This window comes from Galendromus occidentalis, unplaced genomic scaffold (assembly GCF_000255335.2).
Source record: "Galendromus occidentalis unplaced genomic scaffold, Mocc_1.1 scf7180000077463, whole genome shotgun sequence".
NCBI lineage: Eukaryota > Metazoa > Arthropoda > Arachnida > Mesostigmata > Phytoseiidae > Galendromus > Galendromus occidentalis.
The window spans coordinates 22546-46139 of record NW_003805451.1 but is presented as its reverse complement, the minus strand read 5'-3'; the positions used below and the strand labels follow the sequence as shown (position 1 = coordinate 46139).

Below are 23594 nucleotides of genomic sequence, written 5' to 3'. Positions count from 1 at the left end.
GAAATTTCTAGCCATGGACCGCCCATGGGCTCCCGTGAGGGTATTGCTCTGTAGACAGATATTTGCATCGATTGTACGCACATTTTACCTCAAGGAGCGCTCGCTCTTCGAAATATGGCCTGAGTGGGTCTATGATTTCTCCAGCATCCGCTCCACGATTTTCCGCCAGCTGCTCACCACGATGCCGACCCTTAATCTCTTGCAGCTCCAGCGATGCAGGACGCTCCTCGGCAAGGTGGGTTTCTCCAACGAACCGTCGCAGCATTGTGTCCCATGGAGGAGGGGCAGCCTCCTGCTTATCACAGTCGGTCCTCTGTTCTTACCTCCCACAACCCTCTTACCTCCCACCTCCCTCGACACAAAGAAATACAGTGAAGGGCCCTGGTCCATCATCGGTGGAAAAGTTCGGGATTTCATGCTCGACGGGTGCAATTGGAGGAGTCGAGTCTTCTACTCGATCCTCCGGCAATGCTCCCAGCTGGAGGGTCTTTCCACCCAACGTGAGTCCTTCTCCCCCGTCCCTGCGAGGGAGCGATTGTTTCTATGCCCGAGAGACGATGTTCTATCGAAAATTCGAGAATATCCTACGGTCTGAAACTATTCTTAGAGCGTCCACGGATTCTTCCGAGGTGGGCCCTGACGGCTGATATTCACATCGACTGCCTGCTCATTTTAACTCCGAATTCTCAAGCATGCGCTTCAGAATGCAACATCTCACCCCGGGGGCTAGCCGGAGCCCCCCTGGCACCCACGCTCTCCGGCCAGAGAGCGTGCAGATCATCTGGAGGATCCGCATTCGGAGTCTTGCATAAAACTCACGGCCAGAGTTTTCGCTGCGATAAGCAAGTGCACGGCGCTGCGGAACCTGTCGCTTGTGGAGGCTGTCGCTTTGGAAGACAGCCATCTGGATGACCTGCGAGCCAATTCTCCTGGTCTCAGACGTCTCTTCATGGAGGGATGCGACCGTGTGACCGGCAAGAGCTTAGCGAGGGTCCACGAATTCAGGGATCTTGACTGGCTGAGTGCCGCGGATTGCGAGATGATCTGCAGGGGACCCCGGGTAGATCTCGGACGCTTCTCGAGCTCGAAGCACTTGAGTCTCGATTTCCCTCTGAGCGGGGTCGAGTTCCTCAAGAATATTCTAACCCCCAGCGTTAGAGTCCTCCGATTTCCAGAACTAAGCCTGCTGTCTTCGGGCCCGAGATCTGCACCTTCGTCGCAGAAAATTTCTGGACGGAATTGGCCTTCATCTGCTGCGACAATCGTCCCGATGAATACGGATATCGAGTAATGCTCAGTGCCTTAGACAAGGTCCGCTCCGATGCATCATGGTCTCAGGCGCTGTTGGAATCATGAACCTGGCTTTCGAGCGTCATCTCGGATCACGGGCAATAAATGAGATCAAGCTTCACAATTCACGAATTATTAATGTGGGACTCGCATGTCTAGGCGCTCATCACAACAGACTACAGAACTCGGCTTTGGATCCGGAGGAATCATGGAGTCTTGGCTGATCTTTGAGGCCCACGTGCTCGACTTTATACCATGGAAAAGCCGATCCATTCCATTCTAAAATGAGTCGTATGAATGGTGCGACAACTTCCTGTTTCAATGTTCACTGTTCAATATAAACGTGTATTTCAAATCATGGTCACCTTCGTAGGTTTTCCGAAAACGCAGGCGACCGATGAGCCTGAAAGCCCGGAGTCGATCCAATCCGGGCAACGGAGCGACTCTCAAGTCCTCAATTTTTTTCCTTTTCATAATTTGTTACAATTTTCGAAGATTATTCATCGATCTTCCGTCAAATGTAGTGTATTCTTGGAGAAACCGCTCTTGCCATCCGCCATTGGAGAGACTTGTTCTATAGGGACGCTTTCTCGACAAAATCGTCGATTGCTTGCGGCGGCTCGGCCATCATTGAATGAGGTTATGGGAGGGCGCTACCGCTATATACGATGTTTCCCACGAGTTCTCACTCCGCAGAGTCGGGGCAGGGTTGACTGATTTCTCGGCTCCGGTCCTAGATGCCCCCGTGCTAAGGACGTATAGAGCCGAACTGTTCTTACGAGCAGGGAATCCGGAGGCGATCACGCATTTGACCATTTGCAAGGCACCTCATGCGCATCGTGGGGGAGGCTGGAGCGGTGTTCCCGACGAGGGTCTACTGTACGCTCATCTTCAATCGTGAACGCCCCGAAATGCGTCCCTCAATGACTTGAGTCAGATGAGCATCAAGTATCTATTCGTGGATCCGGTACAGATTTACCCCCTGATGTGATTTTCCTGTCATAGAGGCTAACTTAGCTCATGGCTGGCAGTCTGATCATGGATTCGACTTCATATGAATCTCTCGTCCCTGGACTCCTCGGACGGCTCTTGTGTAGTCAGTCATATTGAAGGGCTTCTCAACGTATACGGGTGATAAGGCTGTCAATTAAATTACCAAGCTCGTTATTTGGATAGCTAAGGGTAGATTCGACAATTTCGTCCCATATAGGAACATGATTCCTCGGACGCGTGTTGAGTACAACAGTCGTGGAGGTCTGAGAAATGTGGCCCAGGGATCGTATGCTTCTTGCGTTTTTTGCTGGAGAAAAGTCCGTTCGCTGATAGCACGTAGGAATAATTACAGTCAAGTCGGCTTTTTATTAGTCGTCATAGAACTCCGGAAACCGCAGCGGTCTATTATACAAGTCAGATATTGAATCTAAATGGGATTGCCGACCCTACTCCAGCCGAAAGGGTCAACCGAGAACAAAATAGGAGGAGCGTAAGAGAACCCCTTCGATCAGAGATTTACGTGGCTATTCCACCTTCCTGCCAGCTAACAAAGAACAGAGGACATCCAGGCAGTTTCGGGCATTCCGTGGCGAACGATCGTTCAGAATCCGTCTGAAATTCTCGAGAAGACACGTGTCGTCCGTCTCACGGGACCAGTACTCAGATGCGTATCCGATGCGATCCAGGAGCTTATCTACAAGGTACTCAATCCACAAGGCGTTCGTTCGCGGACGGAAACCGCGCCAAGAACCTCCAATAGCCTTGCTCAACCGTCTGTACATATCGTACTGGACCGATCCAGATTGTTGAAGGATCGCTGGGAAAATGCGCTTCACGTCCAGGAACTCGACCCCATGCGGGGTTCGGCACCGCGCTAGACCGAAATCGATCAGCATCACCTTCATTCCGAACGATGGAATGGAGTGGATTCTCCCGTTCGATTCGAGAAAAACTCGATCGCACTCCGACGGTTCTTCTTCCAGAATCAATATGTTTTCCCAATGACAGTCTCGGTGTTCAAACTCGAGGTTTGCCTCCGCGATAGCTAAGGTGTTGATAACTTGAGCGAGGATGGACAAAGCATCGCCATGATGTTTCAAACGCAGGTTCCCTTCGGGAGCTCGTGCGTACTGCCGGAGATTGTTTCCTCCGTATTCGATCTCAATGGCCAACCATTTCGTCATGCTGGGCGAAACGAAGTAATGGCCGTCCTTAGTGTCTTCTAAGAGGAACTCTATCCGTGAGTCGAGAGGCGCGCTCACGATTGCGCAGTTCTGGTATTTCGGGAAACCCACACGATCCCCGTAACAAGATTTCAGGTTCGACACGCTCGCTGTTATGAAGATCTCACGGAGGATATGCGTCATTTTTTCTTCTTCTAGCGGAATTAGCTTAAGAACTGATAGAAGGCCTTCACCGTCTCTCACGGCGACAGCGATTCCGAAACCTCCAACGCCGAGTATATGAACTAGACTCAGGTTCCGGGCGGCGAAATAGTTTTCGAAGGAGTTGATTCTTCTCTTTGTCAGAGCGACGCTGCGGAGCACCTTGTAGGCGACTCTCGGATTCATTCCCGACGTTGGGGAGAAGTCCGTCTGGTCTCTCCCTGACATCCAAAGTCCCCGCAATGGGTGGAATACGGGATTCGTCGGGAGGAGAAAAATAGTGGGAGGCACTTTGATTACCTCTTCGGGATCGCAATCCTTCGCATAATTAGCTGTGTGGAGCGTATCGTCCTCGGGGATGCTCACGTCGAAGACATCCTTCGTGGCGAAAAACTCGAGTCTCCACACAGCTTTAGGGTGACACTCGCCCTCTCGCCACAGACTTCTCACGTAGTCTTTCGGGACCCTGATGAGTTTCCACAAAGTATCCGAAACTCGCTTCACTTGCGTAGGATACACATTCATTTCAAAAACAACTTTTTCCCCTTCCAGAAGTACGAGTGCAGCGAAGGCGGATCGCCGACTCCGTCTCACTTTGGAAATCATCTTCGAAGCTTCTGCTCGCGAGCTAGAATGAAGGTTTTCGACATGACCATCGGATATCTATAAATTGGCCCGAGGTTGCTATGATTCGAAGAAAATTCTGAATGATCCGAAAGTGGGCCTGTCGTTCCCGGATATCACGAACCGTTCTTTATTGATGCTGCGTCGCGAGTTGCTTTCTCTCATTCTTCACGGAGGGATTCTTACAAACTCGTCGACACGATGAAGCTCCCAGTCGCTTCCCGCCTGGGAAAAATAACCCCAGTCCCGGAACGGGACTAGCGCGGTCAGATCCTTCTTGAGGACGGTCGATTTCACAGACAACTCTCGGCCTGCACTTTTCGTGGAGAATAACCCTGAAAATTGGTGAATGCCCGATTGGACGCCCGGATCTCCCCGCGGGATGAGGCATTCATGAGGTATGAGGTTCCAAATAAGGGGAGCTTAAACAATAAAACGCTGCACTCACGACTCAGACACCAGTTGATTCCCCAGTCGGCGAGGTCACACCCCCACTTCAGTCAAAGCGAGTGGGCAAGGTCGAGAACGCGAGCAATCTCAGCGTTGAGGGCGTATCTGAGCTCTGAATAGAGTCGTATGCCCAACCTACCAGTTGACCGTCTACTGTGTTATTATTGACACACGAATGCAATGCGCGATAACGCCGAATTTCGAGGATCAGCTGTCACTTCGTTACTTCCCGCCTATTTTGAGAATTCAACCAGGCCCGGGAATGTTAGTCTCTCTACTTGTGTTCCCGGTTTCGGCGATGCGAATGCTGGTCATCACACTACTTAGACTCGCACAGAGATTGCAAACGTTTCTCGCTCGTCTTCCGTCTTTTGCTCCTGTATGTCAGAGCGGACACTACAGCTCCCCCTCCTCTGAATTGCAGATAGCAGGTATGCTATCATCGTCCCGCCCTGTGCGACATCGGCGGATTCCCATATCACGTGGAATATGTAGGCATGAGAATGATTCCAAAATGCATAATAATCAATCTGTGCCTCGCACCGTCTAACTAGCTCGATGACTGAGCGAAAAGTGCCCGATGACGATGACCTCTTCGATGCCTGGGACTCAACGAATGGCCTCGGACACCTGCCTTTTCAACTCGCTGGCTCCGCCCCTATATAATAATAATATATATAATAATGCGGTCGCAGTGATGAATATATGCGACTTTAAGGGGGTCTCGGAACCATGGCTCATGAAATCGGATGCCGTGTCGAGGTCACGGCTCTTCTTGTTTTGAGCCCATTCCCGGGTCGCGGGAAACGTCGTCGAGACTCTCCGCACACCCATGCTAGAGCGGCTCAAACCTATTCTTCTGGATGCTGAAAAAGAATAAGTCTTCCCGTCTGCGTCAAGCTCCCTGTTAAGCCTCTCAATTTCGGTGCTCTGGGCCATGCTGCCGGAAGGTAAGAGGCGCTTTGCGACTCCCGAATCCTTGATCGATGGTGCGTGTTCCCTTTCCAAATATCATTCGGGACGTATAGTCTGAGAAGCTCTCCGGATTAGCGCTCCTGGCATCACCGGCGTTCGGACTACTCGGTCAGAAGGGGACTCTCGTTGCCTTTACATGGACTTGGTTTGTCGCAGAGACTCGAGGCTGCGATTCGCGGACACTAAAGCCGTAGGAAGGAAGATACTTCCGATAGATGGAGTCAAATGCTGAGAGAACGGAAGACCGGCATGAATCTCGAAGAAGCGGGAAGTAACACCAGCTCCAGATTTTTTTTCGAGTTTTACCACTATATTTTCCTCTTTTTCCACGGTATGTTCATGATTCTTCGACGGTTAGACAACGACGTCGACGTTGCTGTCATTTTGAAAGTATGGAGTAGTTGAAGTAGTAGTATTGGAGTATTACAGTATGACTTTTCTTCATTCATTTCAGCATCATTTTTCTCCCTCATTATTATTCAGTAATATTAGCGTTCAGTAGATGAAGTAGTATTAGTAGTTGAATTAGTAGGAGTAGTAAGGTTCCGACGAATTCATCGAAACGTCGTCGTGTCGTCGGCGGCGACTCTGCGAGAGGCTTCGAGCTGAGCGCAATGATCGAGTACGTGACCCCGACAAACGGAAATAGTGTGGGTTCAGGCCGACCTTCCCCGGCTGCCATCGGACTCGATCGTCATCGACGCACTCATCGTTGGCGACTCAGCTCTCATTGTGGGCGCGAGGGCTGAATCATTCGAGCAAGCAAGAGCCCCGCGCCGCCGCCTCTCGCGACCGTCTCTAGCCGTCGTGGAATGACTAGCAGAAGCCGCTAAGATCGAGGATATGCTCAGCGGAGATTCCCTCTGGAGTTCATCTTGGTGTCGGGCTCGCGGCCAGCCGGACCCTCAGGTGATATACGGAGAGATCGGATCAAGCTGTAGCTTGAAGAATCCGCACTGGAGGCGATTTCTCCGGAGGAAAGGGCTCCGCCGTATCGAGTTGTTATTCTTAATCTCGGTCGGATGTCTTATTATTTGTTGTCGAGGTGGATGAAGAAAAGCTCATGCTTGGTTCGAGTGGCCGTTTCTGATTTCCTAGTTGAAATTAATTAGTTGCAGCCGTTCAGCAGATACCGTTGCTCATCGGCTTCGCCTAGCCCAGCGTTGACGATCAATCACAAAAGATGAAATCACTCATGTAAATCTAATCGTCGGTCGTGTTGATGTGTTGCTTCAAAGGAAAAATGGAACAATTTAGGACAGGTATCGATTCCAGCGTCGTACACACATGCTCTTAAGTTCACCTCCTGCGAGGCTTCTTGATGAATATCCCGATCGATTGGAGGCTACCTACTCCGGGGAAGTAAAGTGAATTAGAGGTCTGAGCGAGAGACTCACCAACGTTGATGCAGCACAGCATGTGTTCACACAGACAGTCGCTATGAGCTGCCTGGCTCGTTCAAATCGTTTGTATTCTCCCGCTCCATCACCACTGATCGATGATGGATTGGTGCGGAATCATCTGAAATTCCATTCGTAGAACAGTCAAATAACAGTCGCCAGACTCGCACCGTCTGAGCTGTGCTATTCTTATCCTCATTCGAGGGGAGTGAATCAGATGCTCTTTTTGCGAGAAGGATATAGGCTCGCAGCAACGGTTTTTTATTTCGAAGGAGGCGAGACGAGAGCTCTGATTCGAATCTCACCTCAAGTCGCGTATTCGACGTCATGTTCAAGCACTCCAGTTTCTGTCGAAGCCAAAAGGAAAATGATGCGTTTGCAACATCGATATCGTGATGCCTGCACAATTATCGTCTCAGTCTCGTCGGTGATGTTGTCGGCTGTAGGTTCAGTTGGTACTCAGGTGGTAGTTTGCGTCCGATTGGCATCATTCGCCATGAGCCGATGTCTGCTGGTCCGTTTACATGGATTCTCAAGTTTGTCCTTTTTGTTTGTGTGTCCTTTGTTGACTCCGTTTAGAGGAGTTTAGTGTCCTTTCCATTACTGACTTAGTAGGGGTTGATGTCCTTGGATCTAGTGTCTTTCTCTACAAAGGTAGCGCTTGTAGAAAAATCCCTGCAAGGTTGACAGACTCAAATGAGTGAGAGTCCCGGTCCCGAGCGACTCCCGGAGGTTTGGAGCTCCCTCGGCAGTCCGGGGCCTTCATTCCATCCAAATCTTGTGCTGTGGCCTGTGAAGGAGAGTTGGTGGAGTTTCCTCACCTCATTCAGTTCAAAGCCGTTGTCGAATCTTAGTCCGTAGATTCCTACTGACGTAAGCCATCCGTTTCGCCATACACTCTCAATATTACAGTGTCAGTTCTACAAACTGTCTTCGTTGAGTACAGTGCCGTCTCAGAGTAGAATAAGAAAAAGTTGGTTGATCCCTTTAACTAAGGGTTTGTTTTCCCTGCAAAGAAGAAAAATCCCTGTCGAAATCCGTGCACAGAATGATGGATAGTCGGCGTCGGCTGATGAAAACGCGTCCCAGACGAGGTTTTCCGGAAGCCTGACAACCGACGTTTTCCACGGAAACTTTCCGTTCCTTTCCCCCGCTCTCTCGTTTTCCTCGATCCGTACAGGACTGGCGAACGGTAATGCTTATGAAGAGATAATGATCAAGTTTCCCATATGAAAGGCATCTGGAGCTCATTTCCAGCCCGGCGAAAACGCCCTGACGGCCCATTTCTGAAGCCTTCGGGTTCGCGTCGGTACGGAGGAAGTCAGACGCAATTGAGCGGCTACCGAGTCATTGTTGCTTGGGGTAGGACCGCTCGAGTGCGAGGATCCGTCTCCATTCACCTTCGCATTATCGGGCGAGTCTTCTTTCCGAGCTCGAAAAAGGAGCCAGGAGAGCTGTCGACTCCAATCAATGGTAATGACGCCAACAATGGACAGCGACTCGGCCGGCTCGGCGCTCGCGCATGTGTGTAACTAGAACAAAAATGTCTCGTCCTCAGCCGTTTGCGCTCTATTTGAGGCGTCTGCGTCGTAAGACGCCCGACGAGGTAGCTTTGCCGTGAATTCTCGGAACGGACGCTGAGAAGTCGGGTTGAGCCCTCCGCAAGGCCTGGAACACATGCGGAACACGTCAGCATTTTTCAGAGCGAGCTCGCATAATTCACCAGTTGTTCCAGCTCCCCTTTCCGTCGAGGACTGATTAGACGCGTCAGCCTCGACAAGCGGAGGAAGGGTTGTGCTGCTGGAAATATTTCTCGCGAGCGTTATCACATTTACCCATCTCTGCCCACAAAGGAGGGAAGCTTGAAAGCGTAATTTCAGCGTGAAGATCCACCAATAAAAAAATCGAGTTCCGAGAATCGAAAAAAGCTGATCTCAAGCCTCACGGACTCGTGCTGAAAGCGTTCCGACCGCGAGATAAGGCAGGCATTGCTCGTAAGGGTAGAAAAAAAGAGAGTTCGGAACTCCCCGCCTCCGAACAGCGAACAGGAAACCCAAGGACTCGCCTGTCCGCATGGAGCGTATCCATATGGTCGCATATCACGTCATGGCGAAAAAGCGGTCGTGCGGGGAATCCGGGTCCATCTCGTTTCCCGAATGGCATGGCAACTTCAAACCTGATCACAGGAATCTTTGTCGGCGGCGGTGGCAACAAAACAGGCCACCGAATGCTGTGCAGCTGCTCTCCGCGCAGCGTGTTCCATCTATTCTGAACACACGCGAGGACGGTGGCAATATCGCCGTAGCTGTCAGCAGAGCGCTTTCTCTGTTCCCCAGGGGCGGCAACAGGGCATCAAAAGCCTCTGCGGGTTGCTGCGGTGGACGTTTTGACCAAATTGGAATTTTCGTTCCCACGACTCGTCGTTCTGACACATCGATGAAGTCGTGGACGAGCTTTTTCCGGCTCGGGGAACTGCCCCTGTACGAGAGAGCGCTCCTCATTCGTTTCATTGGGAGGAATATTCCCCACTTCTAACCCTCCCTTAACCATATCGCTCGTAGAAGCAATGAAACCGCAGTAAAACTATCAGGCGGGGGGAAAATTCCCGGGGTTTTGCGAGTTTATTGCGGGACTCGCATAATCGGTGCGAGTCGGCTCGCTTTTCCTGCTCTATAGACCCCGGAGTGAACTTATCATCGTAGGGCTCCGAACTTCCGAGTGTGATGGCGTTTTTCCCGTGGCCAGACCACGTCAAGTGGTATTGTGAACTCACCATTCTAGTGCCCTCTTGGAGATTACGACCTTCGTTTTTCTGGGTCGCCTTTCAACATGTGTCCTTTCGTTCTTTATACTTGTAGTCCATACTTAAGTCCTTAATGCCAAGTAGTTTTCCGTGTGTGTAAGTCTAGCGGGGCACTGGAAAAGGCAGTCAAATGGATGTTTTGGGGACGGATAAATGGATAAATGGTCGTCGCGAGACGGGTCTACTCCACAGGAGCGATTCAAGCGAGTGAGCTGACGGCTTACCTTTTTATTTGTCCTCTTTACCCTCCTCGGGGTCTTTGAGGGAATGCCATTGGGCTATAGGCCGCCTAGGCGAAGCCAGCATGTCCATCCAGTGGCGTAGTTCGGTGCCAGTGGCGTTGCAGCCCAAGACCACCTTGCCAATGGGGTCTGATGTACCGATTCGATCGTAATCGGTCACGGTGACAACGAGTTGCACTTTCTGGATCTGTTCGAAGGGCACTTCGAACGAGAACGATTCGTTGTAGTAGGGATTGAGTGTACACTTCTTAATACTGGTCTTCTTTTTCTTCAATCGTTTCCCGTTCATCATCAGTACGATCTTGACGTAGGGGTCGGATAGACCGCCGACGTCCATTTTTTTGAGGTTTTTGGCTTCAAGAATGACGACAGTCAGTTTTCCGGCAGTTGGTACGTAGCGGAGAGTGAAGCAAATGTCCCCGAGCACTTCTTTGTCGTTATCGGCGCTCGTCAGATCTCGCCATTCTTCGATGGTCTGGGCGAGATCGATTGAGTTCATCGGGATTTTCACTTCTCCGATTTGGTCGTGTTTGCCGAAGCGGTCAAAATCAAAGACCGCGAATACCAAAGTTTTGGTAGTGATCTCAGCGTATGGTACCTGCAGAGAGAAAAATCGAACGATGAAGGGAGGGCAATCCGAAACATCTCATCGAATCATCGCACCATATCAACAGAGAATTTTTCGCCCACCTTAAAATTGAATGTTTCGTTGAAAACAGGGTTCAGCGATTTGCGGTGGACTTTGGTCTCGAACTTCTTCTTTTTGTCCGGGAGGAGGTAGACCTGGGGGCGAAATATCGACTCAGTGGGCTGTCCGCAAAACTCTGTATCCAAATGCATCGAGAGTCACAGCGGAGCATCTGGTCACCTTGACGTATGGATCCGAGGTTCCTGACATGTCCAGGGCAGGAAGTTCCTCGGCTTGGATGACGGTGGTCGCCAAGTTGTTGGAGTTGAAATCATAGTCGAGTTTGAACTGTAGCCGACCGAGTTTCTGTTCCTCCTTCTGTTCTTCTCCTGCGGTCTCGTTCTCCTCCATGTTGTCCACCAACTCCTCGCCATCTGGTTGGATCTGCGAGGGAATCGAGTCAGAAATATTCCGCACGTCATCGATGAGCGATAATGCATGGGCTCGGATCATGAACTCCATCGGCGGCGCTCATCCGCCGCTCGCGAATGTGAACTCACCCCTGTTAGATCAACAGCACCCTTGAATCCTTTTTTGTCCTTCCTTCTGCGCTTGTTCCACCAGCGTCGTAGACACAATACGGCGATTCCGACGGCAGTCACAATGATGAGGAGGAGGATGGCGACTACAACCGTTGTAGACGCTGCAGCACACGGACCCAACTGTTAGCATACCGACACCATCAGGATCATCCCGGGGTCCTGCTCACGGCAGAAATTACTCACCACCCGTGAGGTCAGACGTCTCTTGTACAACCGTGTTGATTCCCTCCATCGGTCCGCCTCCTTCGGGGACGGACGCCTCAGTGGTGACATCCTTAGCATCTTTGGCACCTGCACCCACAGCAGCCACGACTGCTGCACCTGCGGCAGCACCTCCAGCAGCCGGGGCGCTGCTGGCCGTCGGCTCAACACCGCTCGGTGTGTCCTGAGCCTGAACGAAAAGACGGAAAGACAGTTAGATCGAGCGGGAGGCAGTCGATGATAGTCTTATGACGGGCTCGGCAATTCCTCTCCTGTGCTCGTCGAACTCCGGGTCAGACGCTTAGTTCGAGCCGATCTGACATCTGGTCGGCTTCCCACGATTTCCTCGGATCTAGCGAGACAACCCGATATTCGGGGCCTTCAGCAAAAGTGAGGCCATGCGCTGGCCCAATCAAAGTGGCAGCTCAGGCTACCACGACCGCGAGCCGCCAACACGCTGGAAATCCCTCGAGTTTGTCACAGAGGGACTTCCGAGAAGCGATCTCTACGCTTATTTCGGTCGTGTCGTCAGCAATGACTCGATGAGTCGCACTCTTAGTCGAAGAGGGGGGACTTACCATGAGAGAGACTTTACGATTGGATGTTCAAGTTCGAAGTACAGCAGCTTATGATTATTTCTCGGTTGACCTGCAATGGATGGTTTCCCAACGTCACCGCGAGTCGTAAATCAAGCGTTTCTACGCGATAGCGCGCACATGTCTTTCTCCAATAATTGTACTCGTTTGATTGGTAGCTCTCCGACCGTGAGCGGCCATGTTCGGAGGCTGAGCAGCATTTTAGAAAAAGCGTGGAATCAGCACTGTCCGCCTCTCGGGCTTTCGGAAACTCTGGAATAACACAGGGAGTTCCGACAGAGGCTCTCACCTTAGAAGAAGCGATTTTTCGACGACGTTGAAGCGTTGCGTAGCGTTCTTAGAAAAGCCTTAAGGCGTTCGTCACTCGGAATGGGGTCCGCGCAGAGTTCAGAACTCCCGTGAAAAAGAAGAACTTGGGCCGTTCCTCCCGAAGGTGAAGCGACTTGCTGGCGTCACTGCCAAGCTGGAGATCGCGCTTATCCACTTCTTGATGTAATAGTCACGGATTTTGAGCGATATTTAATTCGCCATATTTTGGTTCTCTGCTTTCGCGAGCCACCATCCGATCTCTAAAGTTCGTACTGCAAGACGCCCTTCACCTCTACGCTCGGCCCTCTCCATAAGGGCCCCCGAAGTTTCACGCGCCGCAATTCCCGCGTATCCCGGTTCTATTTAGAGGCGAAAAAGACGACCCGACTCCTGGCCATTGTTTAGAACTTTTGCATTTCTATATGTTGTCTGTATTGCTTCAGGTGGAAGTTAAAAAACGTTATCCGCATTCGTGCTTTGACGAAGCTTCTATGTGCAGAGCAGATGGAGCGCAAGAGCCGCGGAGCCTGGGGCCTAGGGCCTTCATGGCAAGATGGCCACCGTCGCAGAGTGCGCACGCGTCGCCACTCCGGGTTCGCAACGGCGGACTCACCACCACGACAACACTCGGAGAAGAGCAGCTCGAAGAGAGAAACCGAGGCTGAGAGAGAGAAAGGGTCCCCAACCGGAGCTGTGAATGCACTCGCGGTGCAAATCGATCCCAAGGGCGATTACGGTGGTGCTTCAAGAAGGGAATTAGTGGTGAAGCTTATCCCCGGAGGGAAAAATGCTGTTCTGTTCCTCGTTCCCTGGAATCACGGATATTCTGAAGAGCTCAGTCTCCGCAGCGTTGAATTTATCGTATCTTGGTCACCGCGGGGGGGGGGGGAGGGGAGAGCCTACGCAACATCTTCGGAGGGCTGGAAGAGCCGCGTGTCGAAACTTATTATATCCTCGAGGGTGAATTGATTTTCCCCCAACAGTTGCCCCTCATCCATACAAAGGAAGTTCAACCCATAAGCTCGACACCTGATGCGCTCTTACATATCCTCTCAGGTAGCTGAACCTCGGGGGCCGACTCTGACGTACTGGCTCGTCGAGGTATAAGACATCGCTCCCGAGGATGGATTAATAATGCAAATGAGCCCGGATGGATTATCACAGGGGGGGGGGCTTCCCTCGAGCTGGGACTTAGAAGAGGAAATGCACGTGCCCCTTCGACATTGCAACGCGATCACGCATCGAATGGCACCGGATGCCCTGAAGTGAACGAATTCCAAGCTCCCTCAAATCATCGGTAGTGTTGAAAATATTCCAAAAATGATGCTCAAGCGTCGGTACGGCTGGCAGCCATGCCAGCGATTGACCATTTACGTGGCCATTAGGTAGTATGGGATCTTCGCGGCCAGTTCCAAGAGATCGCCCGGCTTTTCTCTAGGTCATGCGATCATATGGAAAGTCATACGAGTAGTCATACGAGTAGATTGTGATGTGATTTTCTTCCAATAGATAGATCGACTCAAAAATCGGGACTGTTTCCTCGCGTGAAGTCTCGACACGAGAAGCGGAGGAGAGCTCCCGAAGCCTCCGTTGCCGGGTGCCAGCTTTGCTATTCTACGACCCGATCCCCGGATCTAATCCGATCTGCATTCAATGCGATCGGTGGTTTCTTCACCTGCGCAAATCCCGATTCCTTTCGAAATCGCGATCTTTTTCCATTCGGACTCCAAAGGTGCGCGATTCACCCTCTCTCCCTCCCAGAGCGTTACCGAAAAATGAATCTATCCGCTTCCGCGAAAACAATGCAGCTGCTGTGAGCCCGACACCGGGTTCTCACTCGGTCGGAGATCATTTTTGGAGAAGTCAAATTGTCGACCTCCATTTACTCCACTTGGGGAAGACTCCGGTTGATCATTCTCTCCCGTGCGGAGGCTCTCCTTGTCACCTGTGGCTTGGCTGTTGGGTGAACACGGGGATCCGTTCTGGGGGATTCACCTAGATGATAATAACCTGTTGGAGTCCTATCGATTGCCTGCCCCTGCGACCTACTTCCCTCAGTGTCTACAGTCGGGCTCCTGCGTAGAGCCCTTCGCCAGACTGTCGATATGCGCTCGTCTTCCAGCTCTGAAGCAGCTCCTTAAGGTCACCTGCGGAAATGCTCTGAAGCTCGCTCTCGTCGCCGACCAATGTGATTCGGGGAACGATCTCAGGAACAGGAGCAGCGAAAATTGGGTCTCCCAAATATACTCGCGAAACTGGAGGTCTCCTTCGGATCGTGCGTCGGATCGTTGACCTGACGGCGGCCTGTTCCGGATGCAGACTCCCGTGTCCGACACTGAACATTACTGACGTCTCCGACGAAATCTGACGCTCCTTGCCAGCACCGATGACACGGAGCGAGCAGGGCGGATCGCTAATGGGACCGGATGCTGTATCACTGTCGCTCAGGAGTTTATTCCGATGAATTTCGGAGCCCCACTAGATATTACCTTCAACAATCTGGACTTTAGAGCTCAGCACGAAGAGCATAACCGAATTCTCGTTGAAATTCTAATTTTGCTGGAGGATTCCGAATATTAGACTCGACCTTACCAATCGTCATCCTCTCCGAGCGAAGCCGCAAAATTCACTACACTGATGATTGATGGCTGTAGGCGATCCTCATTCGGACTTCTATACAGTCAATGCGAATTAAAGAGCTTGCGCGCGGGAATGTCACCTGTTAATCCGTCAATGAGAGGGGCAGCTCTCGCTGACGTGATTGATTTACGTACGCCAAGCCTGAAACAAATGCAGGGCCTAATTCGATCCCGAGCCACGCTTCCTTCGGAAGAATATTTACATAAGTAAATTGTCTCTCAACACGTGGTCTTTCGTTCAGCCCGCGCCCTGTCGCATTACGGGATATCCTCGAAGCTCATTCTTATTGAAAATACATTCTGCTTTTGAAGTTCTCGGATTTCGATGATGAAATCCGAGTAGTAGGTCCGGTTGCCCGGGAGAACCGTGGCGGGTGGACGAGCGCTTTGTTAGAACAGGAGAGCTTCGGAAATTGGCTTTATATTGGCTCGTGCCTCGAGATCTGCACTTCCGACGTCCACGGGTGATCAACGATGGGATGCGTGGACTGCATTCCGCCCCCAGCGGAGCCAGGTCTGGAGTGAAATTCTCGCGGATCACGCTCGGTTTCTCCGTATCGACCTGTAATATTCCTCTTTGCCTGATGTCTGATAACTGTTGAATATATTGATCAATCCGAAATCGCGTCGATAGATTCGAGGTAATAGCCGGAAGGCTCCGTTGCAAACTCTCCAGTAGCGATGGACAAGAGAAGGGTTGCCGCAACGAAATAATTCTCCCGATTTCCTCCGGCTTCGTGCTCTATCATTTATCTCGAGACGATTGAGAGATTCCAGACCCGGAGACTCAAACCCCTGCGACCGATTTCCATCAGGCGATGAGCTTTTCGGATTTATCTTTTGTGGAAGCTGTTTTGTCAGACATTTCCGGAGTCGAGGTGAACTGGGGTTGCCAGTCCAGAGCTGAACAGAGTAAACACAGAGGAGCTCTCGATTTCGAGATCGTGGAACTGTAGAATCTTCCCCGAGCTCGAACCTGCTTATTCGGCAGCTATTGTGGAGAAGCCGTGGGCGGTGGAAGGCTTGTAGAGAATTCCAAGAATTCTGCATTCAAAATCGGATCACAAACGGCGAGTGTACCTTGCGAAACCTCGACGGCATCGGAAGTCGGTCGCGCGAAATGGCAAGAAGAGAGCAGATTTCGAAGAGAACCAAGGTAGGTCGTAGATACCCATATCCCGAATCGCGGTTGCGTTTCGTTGCTCGCACGTGTTCCAATCGATTTGAGAGAACACTGCTCTGAACATCGACCCCCATAGAAGAACACAGAGGGTATGACATCCGTCTGCCCGATAGGATAGATTTCGGCGGCGATTCTGAATGAGAGACTACCCTGAAACACAAAACTTCGGTCAGACTAGCTTCCCAACAACACGCCCAGGATCCACGCCCAGATGAAATATTTCCAGAGCGCTGGCCTTCTGGAGATACACGTGCTGAATTCCCCAGAGGAACAGAGGAGCGACCGTATACATATGTGCTAATGACTCCACGCGGAAGGGTCTCGAAGTTTGCTCTCCGAAGGCTGCGAGGAATCGAAGCCGACGAATGACTCCTCTCTCAGTCACTTAGACTCTCCGTTTCCTTCGGAAAGCTCCGCCTGAAACTGTAGCTTCATGCAGAGCCTAATGACGTGCCACGGAGTACACGAGTTTTCAGCGAGACGAACCTGCCGGTGGGCCATCATGTTCTACCTAGCTCTCGTTGAGTATCTCTGGAGCTGGCTTGGTGAAAGCGCGAGATTCAAAGGTTTCAAAACCTGTCGACTGAACATGGCGATGTAGTGATACTATGATACATACATATAAATACATAGATGCAAACGGAGTAAGAAGCATCGCGAAAACCAACGTTCATCCGAGCGAGATCGTCAGTGTCATTCCCGACTTAATCGCTTGGGTCTGTTCAGAGCTCGTTCCGAGAAAAGTGCCTCATCAGGGGAAATTTACGGACATACGGAGTCCGTACAACGGACCAATTTGGTGGAGTTCCACACCGCGAGTCCAAGCCACACCTTGAGTCTCTGACTTCCAGTGTAGACTCTCACGGCAACGTACAGCGCTCGACCGATACTCCCGGCGCGCCGCGGCGCGGTGCTCGGTTGCTCTAAAGCTCATCACGGAGTCGGAAGGACAAGATGAGATCACAGAAATATTCCAGCCGAAAATTGTCGCGAAAGTCACTGCTCTCCCCGAGCAATCGGACGTGGAAGAGGGAAACATACGTTATTCCTCCTTCAGTTATGAAATTTTCTTCTGGGGAGCTTCCTACTGGCGTTATTGTTTTCTCCATCGCGATGGATACGAGTGTATCGAGGCTACAGCTCATCACGCATCAGGGAGCGTGCAGGCTAGGAACGATGAATCGTTCGATTTTACAGCCTCAGTCAGCCCTACAGAAATGCGAACCGCAATAGCTGAGTTCCGATAGTGCTTATCGTGTATCAGCAGAGCCGCTGATCCCTTTCGTCGAATCGTTTCCGAGGCGAAGATCTCGAACATCGCCCCCCTGATCCGTGAATTCCACCATGGGAAGAGAGCGAGCCAATAAGAGCGGAGGTCCTGGCGACGCGACCTTTCTCCCAACCGCATATTCCGCAGGCGCATCTTGAGAGCACTTGCTAAAGACCACCCCGTGGCGGAGTGAATAATAACGCTCGACGAGCGGCGAGGAGGTTCTTTGCCGTCTTTACGTATTCTATATGCCGCGACGGATGAGCGCAGACGGAACGTCCGTCGACGACTCGATTATCAGTCCAAGCTCTGATTGACACTCCTAGAGGTTCAGCAAATCGTTTCCGTGAGGTTTTCAAAGATTGTGAAGTGGGTCTCTCTGACTGAGAAAGGTGAGTCGAGTAGTCGAGTTCGAATCAGGCCCCTCTCGGTTGTCGATCGTCGAGCTTTTCTCTCCATTTCTTCGATTCTTCTCTTTGAGTCGGAGATGGCCGGGGCGCTCCCTCGATCAGTGAAGCAGTTCTGGACACTCACTTCAATATTCCTTCAATCGGTGTCTCATTGAACTCCTGACAAAAGGCCGGCCCCCACTCCTTCTGGTTCGGTTGTCCTGAAGCCGACTTCCCGGCTCATGTGCCAGTCGTCACGGCTGGCTCGATTTCTAAAGTGACAGCCCTCGTGGTTGAGAGCAGACTCGGAATTTTCGCGGTCATAGTTTCGTCATGTGTCGAGGAACGAATGGAAATATATTCCTCGATTTCGATTCACATCGATTGTTGATATTTTCGCACAGAGTAGTGATCTCGGCCTTGATCATGACAGAGTTCTCGCGCGGGGTGATTCCGAGAATCGGCCTCGGAGTTAGCCGAGAAATGGAACTTTTGGTTAGCGATCTCTGCGTGTTTCAATGACGCACCGAAGCACGGCTCGCTCGTCCTTCATCTTCCATCATTAAGCTGATGATGGCTGATCGACTCTTCCGTGATTCGACTCTCACCTGGAATGTTTCCGATTGCCCCACGCTTGCCAGTGATTCTGTACATGAGTGCCGGGGAACACTATATCTTTTTACGATCAATCCGAACATTCATGTCTCTTCTGTGCGTCCAGTTTGATAATCGCTCACGGTGATGGTGGCTCTCGGAATGTACCACTTTATTATCTTAGAGAGCCGATTGGGTTCAGCGCTGGAAAATATATTGGAGCCGTCTGTGGAGTAAGGATTGTCAATGAAGGCTGTCTCTGAATCTCGACGGCTGCTGTAAAGCATCAAGCATTCGCTCACGGTCGATAAGCGTCGAACTATTGCCAGGCAATAAAGTTTGTGTTCAAAGTATCATTCAAATGGCGAGCGACGGCGAGAATGCTGCTCTTCTGGTGCAAGGTAATTTCCTTTACCCCGCTGCGGAAGGTCCATGCTCAATCTCTCCGGAGTATTTCTCGCTCGAAAAAATCATTTCACCGAATTATCCCCCGAATATCCCGCGCCGTTCTATGCCAGGAATCAGCCGGAGCTCTATGGTGCTGAAACATCCCCGGATTAGCGAAACGAACCCTTTCCAATGTCCCGACAGGAAGAGATATGAATTTAATCTGGCGGCTCCACTCGATGGACCACGGTCAACGAACGCCATCTGGGAACTCGGAGGGAGGGAAATTTCCCTTAGGGCCGAGGCTCCTCAGAAACTCCGGAAAGTTCATATTTCATGGAGCGATCCGCTCCTTCTTGATGCAATTCCGCCAGTCGCGGGTGTATGAGCTTCTGAGTCTCGCAGCGGATCAGGAAACAGACTTTCGAGACTCGGTGTATCGCTCTCCTTCCGGAGTCACAAGGGAGGCATTAATGTCAAGAATCAAGGGGCGATTAATGACCACTCTGTACACGTCCTTGCCGTGTTAGGAAGGTTTCAATTCTACAGCTCGAAGAATTCCATTCTCCTGAACGATTTTCACGGAGCGTCAAACAGATTCTAATTCGTTTGGAGTGACAACAACCGATTCGGTGTGCTCCCGCGAAGTCGAGCTTTCAAACTTGAAGCGAGTCGCGGTCATGATTGCGGGACAGAGTGCGGAATCGAAAAGGAGCAGGTCGCTAGCTACAGAGAAGAGAAGTAGGTCGGGACACTAGCCCCAAGCTCTCTTTGAATTGCTCTTGTACTAGCATCGATCCTGGTGGGAGGATCAGACGGTGACTTATTCTCGTCACTGTTAAGAGTTCTTGCGCAGGAGCTGGAGAGCAAATAGAGTGGAAAGCTTTTGGTCCGTCCTTCTCAGGAGTACTTGTGTTTGGGGCAGAAGCCTCAGGCTGCCCGAGCGTTCTCTCAGTTGGAGTGTCTTTGCCATCTGCATGTCCCTATCGACTGGATCGTCGATGTTATTGTCACAGAGTTTGTAGGTCCCGAACGTCGTCGACTAGCTGTTGTTATGCAATCCTCATTACTTGGGATGGATGAACAGACGCTTCAACATAATCGAATACTCCGCTAATGTCAAATTGGGCCGCGTTTACGAAACATCTTTGTCGGCAGGGCATTGCGGCGGTCCTCGTTAGCCCGATGAGTTCCGATTCTCTCCGATTCTCTCCGATCGGGGTTTCTGCCCTCTGTGGATGCCTTCCGGGGTCACGCATCCCGACTCATGCTGCGAAAAAGAGCCCGAGCTCGTTGTTGCGGATGTGATGCGAATACACTCGATTATTCCAGACTTCCGGCTTACCTCCCCCTCCTTCCACGGATACGTTCGTTCGGAACGTTCGTTCGGGCCGTTCGTAGCGATCCGTACGGTGCCAGAGATTAATTGCGAATGTGATTTCTCGCTAGGATTCGAGCTTATCTAACGCATCCTTTTGCATCGCGCCCTGAAGACCGATGGCGAGAGCACGCTCCTCAAGCATCTAGACTCCCCGAGTTTCGAGCTTACGGCCAATCATTATCCAATGCTCGTCATGCAGTCGACAGTGATTATTCAGGATCCCGATTCGAGCGGAAACTGAGGAGAAGAAGGGATTCCCAGACGAGATCCGGGCTCAACCGAGGGATTCTGCCGAGCTTGACTATTCCCTTTCGGACTTTCCGTGGTTGTCAAGCTTGCCATATGGGCTGCTTCAGGATGACATGAATCCGACTGTCGCGATTCGTTGTTTCATCTCGTCGTCAGATTTCTCGCGGAGTCATCTCCCACTGACCAATCATATCTTCGCACGCAATACCTCGGTGGTTTCCCCTTGTCCTCATCCGGAATCCAAGGGAACAAAATCCATGTAATGGAAGCAGCACAGCGCCCTTCGAAAATCTAGAGCTAATCAAGTGAATGGGAAGTTCCTTGCTCTTCCTCTCGATAGTGTCGTGAAGGAGCTTGTTAATCATTGACACGGCCATCTATCTTGGGCTCCGATACGGCGGAACGGAGGAACATTCCGGGAACCCCCCAGTTTCCCTTCTCGATCTGAGCGGGAAGAGACGCTCACTAGACGGATCAATGACCTAGTGAATCTTTTTCAGAGTCTCCAAGAATGTCCACCCTCCAACGCGTCATAGCCAACGCTGTTGCCGCGGTCGATCGTGCGGGAAGAATCGTTAAGGTAAGGCGAAGAAGATATTTACGCCCTGAGGACTCCTAGCAGACAGAGGAGCTCGAAACTACGATTTTCCAATATTTGAAAATCCTGTTTGGCAGGAGGTTCTACACTCTGGCTCGTTGGGGATCATTGACAAGGCACAGGATGACCTGCAGACAGAAGCGGACCGCAGCGCCCAGAAGTGTATCGTAGCCTCGCTCAGCAAAAGCTTCCCGCGAATGAAAATTATCGGGGAGGAAGGGTGAGTCGATTTTTTCTCCGGATGGGGCTTGGGAATGGGGCCCGGGGACGGGGGCCTGGGGAACGGGGCCTGGGGGATGGGGCCTTGGAATGGGGCTTGGGCCGAATAATCGCTCGCAGAGTTGTTGTTCCTGAACCTCATGAGAATTCGTCACCGACAGCGCTCAAGAAGGAATGGCTGCCAAGGACGATTGGATCGTGAAGGAGCTTGATGGCGCAGTACTCAAGGAAACGCTGCCCTCTGACCTTGCAGGTGAGTTCCCGAGTCCCGAGGGAAGGGAAATCTCATGGGGGAAATCTGTCCAGAACTAAAACTGCGCCGTTGACGCGAGGCTCCGTCGACTGCATTGCTTCAAAGTAGGCAGTTTTCTCGTCGGGAGCGTTTTCGCGCTAGATCCTACATGGAACGTGGAACGATGTTGGGGATTGGGAAGAATAGATCATGGTCTCCATTTTGAATCACTGTAGAGCATCTCAGGCGTGAACCTGCCGATGATCGGCCTGGAAATATTTTCCGTAGGTCGAGTCGTTGCGGAGTGAGCTCTGACCTCCGAATCCCTAACTCGGAATGGTTTGCACTGGCAGTAATTCCGCGTGAGGTGATTCCAAGTGTTCTAACCGATCCGAACCCAATAAATTCTCGTTAGAGCATGATCGTGTCAGTCTCTCATTTTCCTCCATCCTCCCTATTGGTAAAACGCCCAAGCGCACCGACAGAGCTGTTGATGCTGAAGCTGAGTGGTTCATCACAGGCGTGGACGAAAAAGACATTGTTTGCTGGGTCGACCCACTCGACGGCACCAAGGAATACACTCAAGGTTTGTTGGATCACGTCACGGTCCTCGTCGGTTTTGCCGTTGGAGGCAAAGCTGTCGCCGGGGTAGTGCATCAGCCCTTCTACAATTACACCAAGCAGGCGGACCCATTCAAGCAGGGCCGAACCATGTGGGGTGAGTATACAATGACGAGGGAGACCGTTCTAGCCTGAGCCGCAATGCATTGATGCGCCTCCTCGAAGAAAAGACCCAGAGCCCAACCAACCTTTCCGTCGTAGGCATTGTAGGGCTCGGGGTGCGGGGAATCACTCCCGCGGTGCCAGCAAGCGGGAAGATAATCACTACGACGAGATCGCATTCTTCGCCAACGATCAACGCTTGCATTGAAGCAATGAAACCGACTGAAGTGATCAGGGTTGGCGGCGCAGGACACAAGGTGAACACAGCTCCATCAGGCCTAAAGGGGCTTCCGTCCCTCGCGATGGCTTCTCACCACTTATTCCTCTATTTATAGGTGTTGCTCCTGATCGAAGGTCAAGCGCACGCTTACGTGTTCCCCTCGCCCGGATGTAAAAAATGGGACACCTGCGCTCCAGAGGCTCTCCTCGAAGCGGCTGGCGGCGCCCTGACCGATATTCACGGGAGCAAGATCCTGTACCACGCAGATGTCGATCATCCCAACTGGGGCGGAGTTCTCGCCACCTGCAAGCGCGATTTGCTGCCACAGTATCTCCGAGAGGTACCGGAGAGCGTTCGACAGGCTCTCCCAGTGCTGGGGCAGAAGCTATAGAACGGAATTAGAATCATGAAAGCACCACATTCCGTCTCCAGTCGGACTAGTTGTTATTCAATTCGAAAGAAATATCGAATATATATTTTTCTCGCTTCGAAATAAATATTTTTTAATTGGAACGAAAACCAGGTGTTCGTATAGGATATAGAGAAGTGTTCGTTTATTACATTAAACACACTGGTCGCATGGGAAACATGCGTACCTTGATTAAGGGATATCGGTTTCTCCGGCTTTGCCGGAACGTCAAAGATTTTGGTCTACTACGTTAAATACAAGGAAAAGTTCTATTGGGATTTAAATCAAATCAACATCCAATAAATACAAATAATGCCACCTAAGTGACGAAATGAATATTTAGCCGTCCAGGATCCAGTCATGTTCCTCCATAGAATAATCGTTGGTACGGTAAGAATCAAAGAACGATCCGGGTCCAGGTTCGACGGAGTCATTAGTTGTGTTCAGGTTCAGCTTCGTCTACAAATCATCATCGTCCTCAGATCCATCTTTGTCTCGAGGTTTATGTGGGTCTTCAAGTTTTTCTTCGTCCTTAGGTTCATTTCTTGCTTCGGGTGCCGGAATGAAGGCTGACATTTTCGGTAAACTCGACGCTCTCGGTCT

General features: G+C 51.3%; 3 protein-coding genes across 3 annotated transcripts; 1 reads left to right on the top strand and 2 right to left on the bottom strand.

The window, feature by feature from the left end:
- Nucleotides 1–2633: 2633 nt before the first annotated feature.
- LOC100898992 (serine/threonine-protein kinase haspin) lies at nucleotides 2634–4871 on the bottom strand. The gene is made up of 3 exons (XM_018639872.2): nucleotides 4741–4871; nucleotides 4417–4627; nucleotides 2634–4296 (listed from the first exon to the last, which is right to left on the bottom strand). The coding sequence occupies exons 2-3, from the start codon at nucleotides 4455–4457 to the stop codon at nucleotides 2808–2810; spliced, it is 1530 nt and encodes a 509-aa protein (XP_018495388.1). The 5' UTR covers nucleotides 4458–4627; nucleotides 4741–4871; the 3' UTR covers nucleotides 2634–2807.
- Nucleotides 4872–6484: 1613 nt separating this feature from the next.
- Nucleotides 6485–11681, bottom strand: LOC100903320 (synaptotagmin 1; the record flags this gene model as incomplete). Its single annotated transcript, XM_018639894.2, has 10 exons — nucleotides 6485–6947; nucleotides 7115–7238; nucleotides 7423–7792; nucleotides 7939–8125; nucleotides 9891–10033; nucleotides 10145–10760; nucleotides 10853–10945; nucleotides 11031–11234; nucleotides 11351–11493; nucleotides 11576–11681. Coding segments are annotated over 5 exons (1158 nt in total), but the record flags the coding sequence as incomplete, so codon positions are not given.
- A 6126-nt stretch (nucleotides 11682–17807) lies between these two features.
- LOC100898846 (3'(2'),5'-bisphosphate nucleotidase 1) lies at nucleotides 17808–23085 on the top strand. The gene is made up of 7 exons (XM_003744214.2): nucleotides 17808–17982; nucleotides 21091–21170; nucleotides 21266–21408; nucleotides 21569–21660; nucleotides 22160–22357; nucleotides 22462–22619; nucleotides 22698–23085. The coding sequence occupies exons 2-7, from the start codon at nucleotides 21102–21104 to the stop codon at nucleotides 22971–22973; spliced, it is 936 nt and encodes a 311-aa protein (XP_003744262.1). The 5' UTR covers nucleotides 17808–17982; nucleotides 21091–21101; the 3' UTR covers nucleotides 22974–23085.
- Nucleotides 23086–23594: the final 509 nt, after the last annotated feature.

Coding starts and splice junctions, on each gene's coding strand:
- LOC100898992 (XM_018639872.2), bottom strand. CDS start 4,457: ATGAGAGAAAGCAACTCGCGACGCAGCATCAATAAAGAACG. Junction 4,297..4,416: donor CGCAGCATCAATAAAGAACG/GTTCGTGATATC, acceptor CCTTCATTCTAG/CTCGCGAGCAGAAGCTTCGA.
- LOC100898846 (XM_003744214.2), top strand. CDS start 21,102: ATGTCCACCCTCCAACGCGTCATAGCCAACGCTGTTGCCGCGGTCGAT. Junction 22,358..22,461: donor GCAGGGCCGAACCATGTGGG/GTGAGTATACAA, acceptor TTTCCGTCGTAG/GCATTGTAGGGCTCGGGGTG. Junction 22,620..22,697: donor TTGGCGGCGCAGGACACAAG/GTGAACACAGCT, acceptor CTCTATTTATAG/GTGTTGCTCCTGATCGAAGG.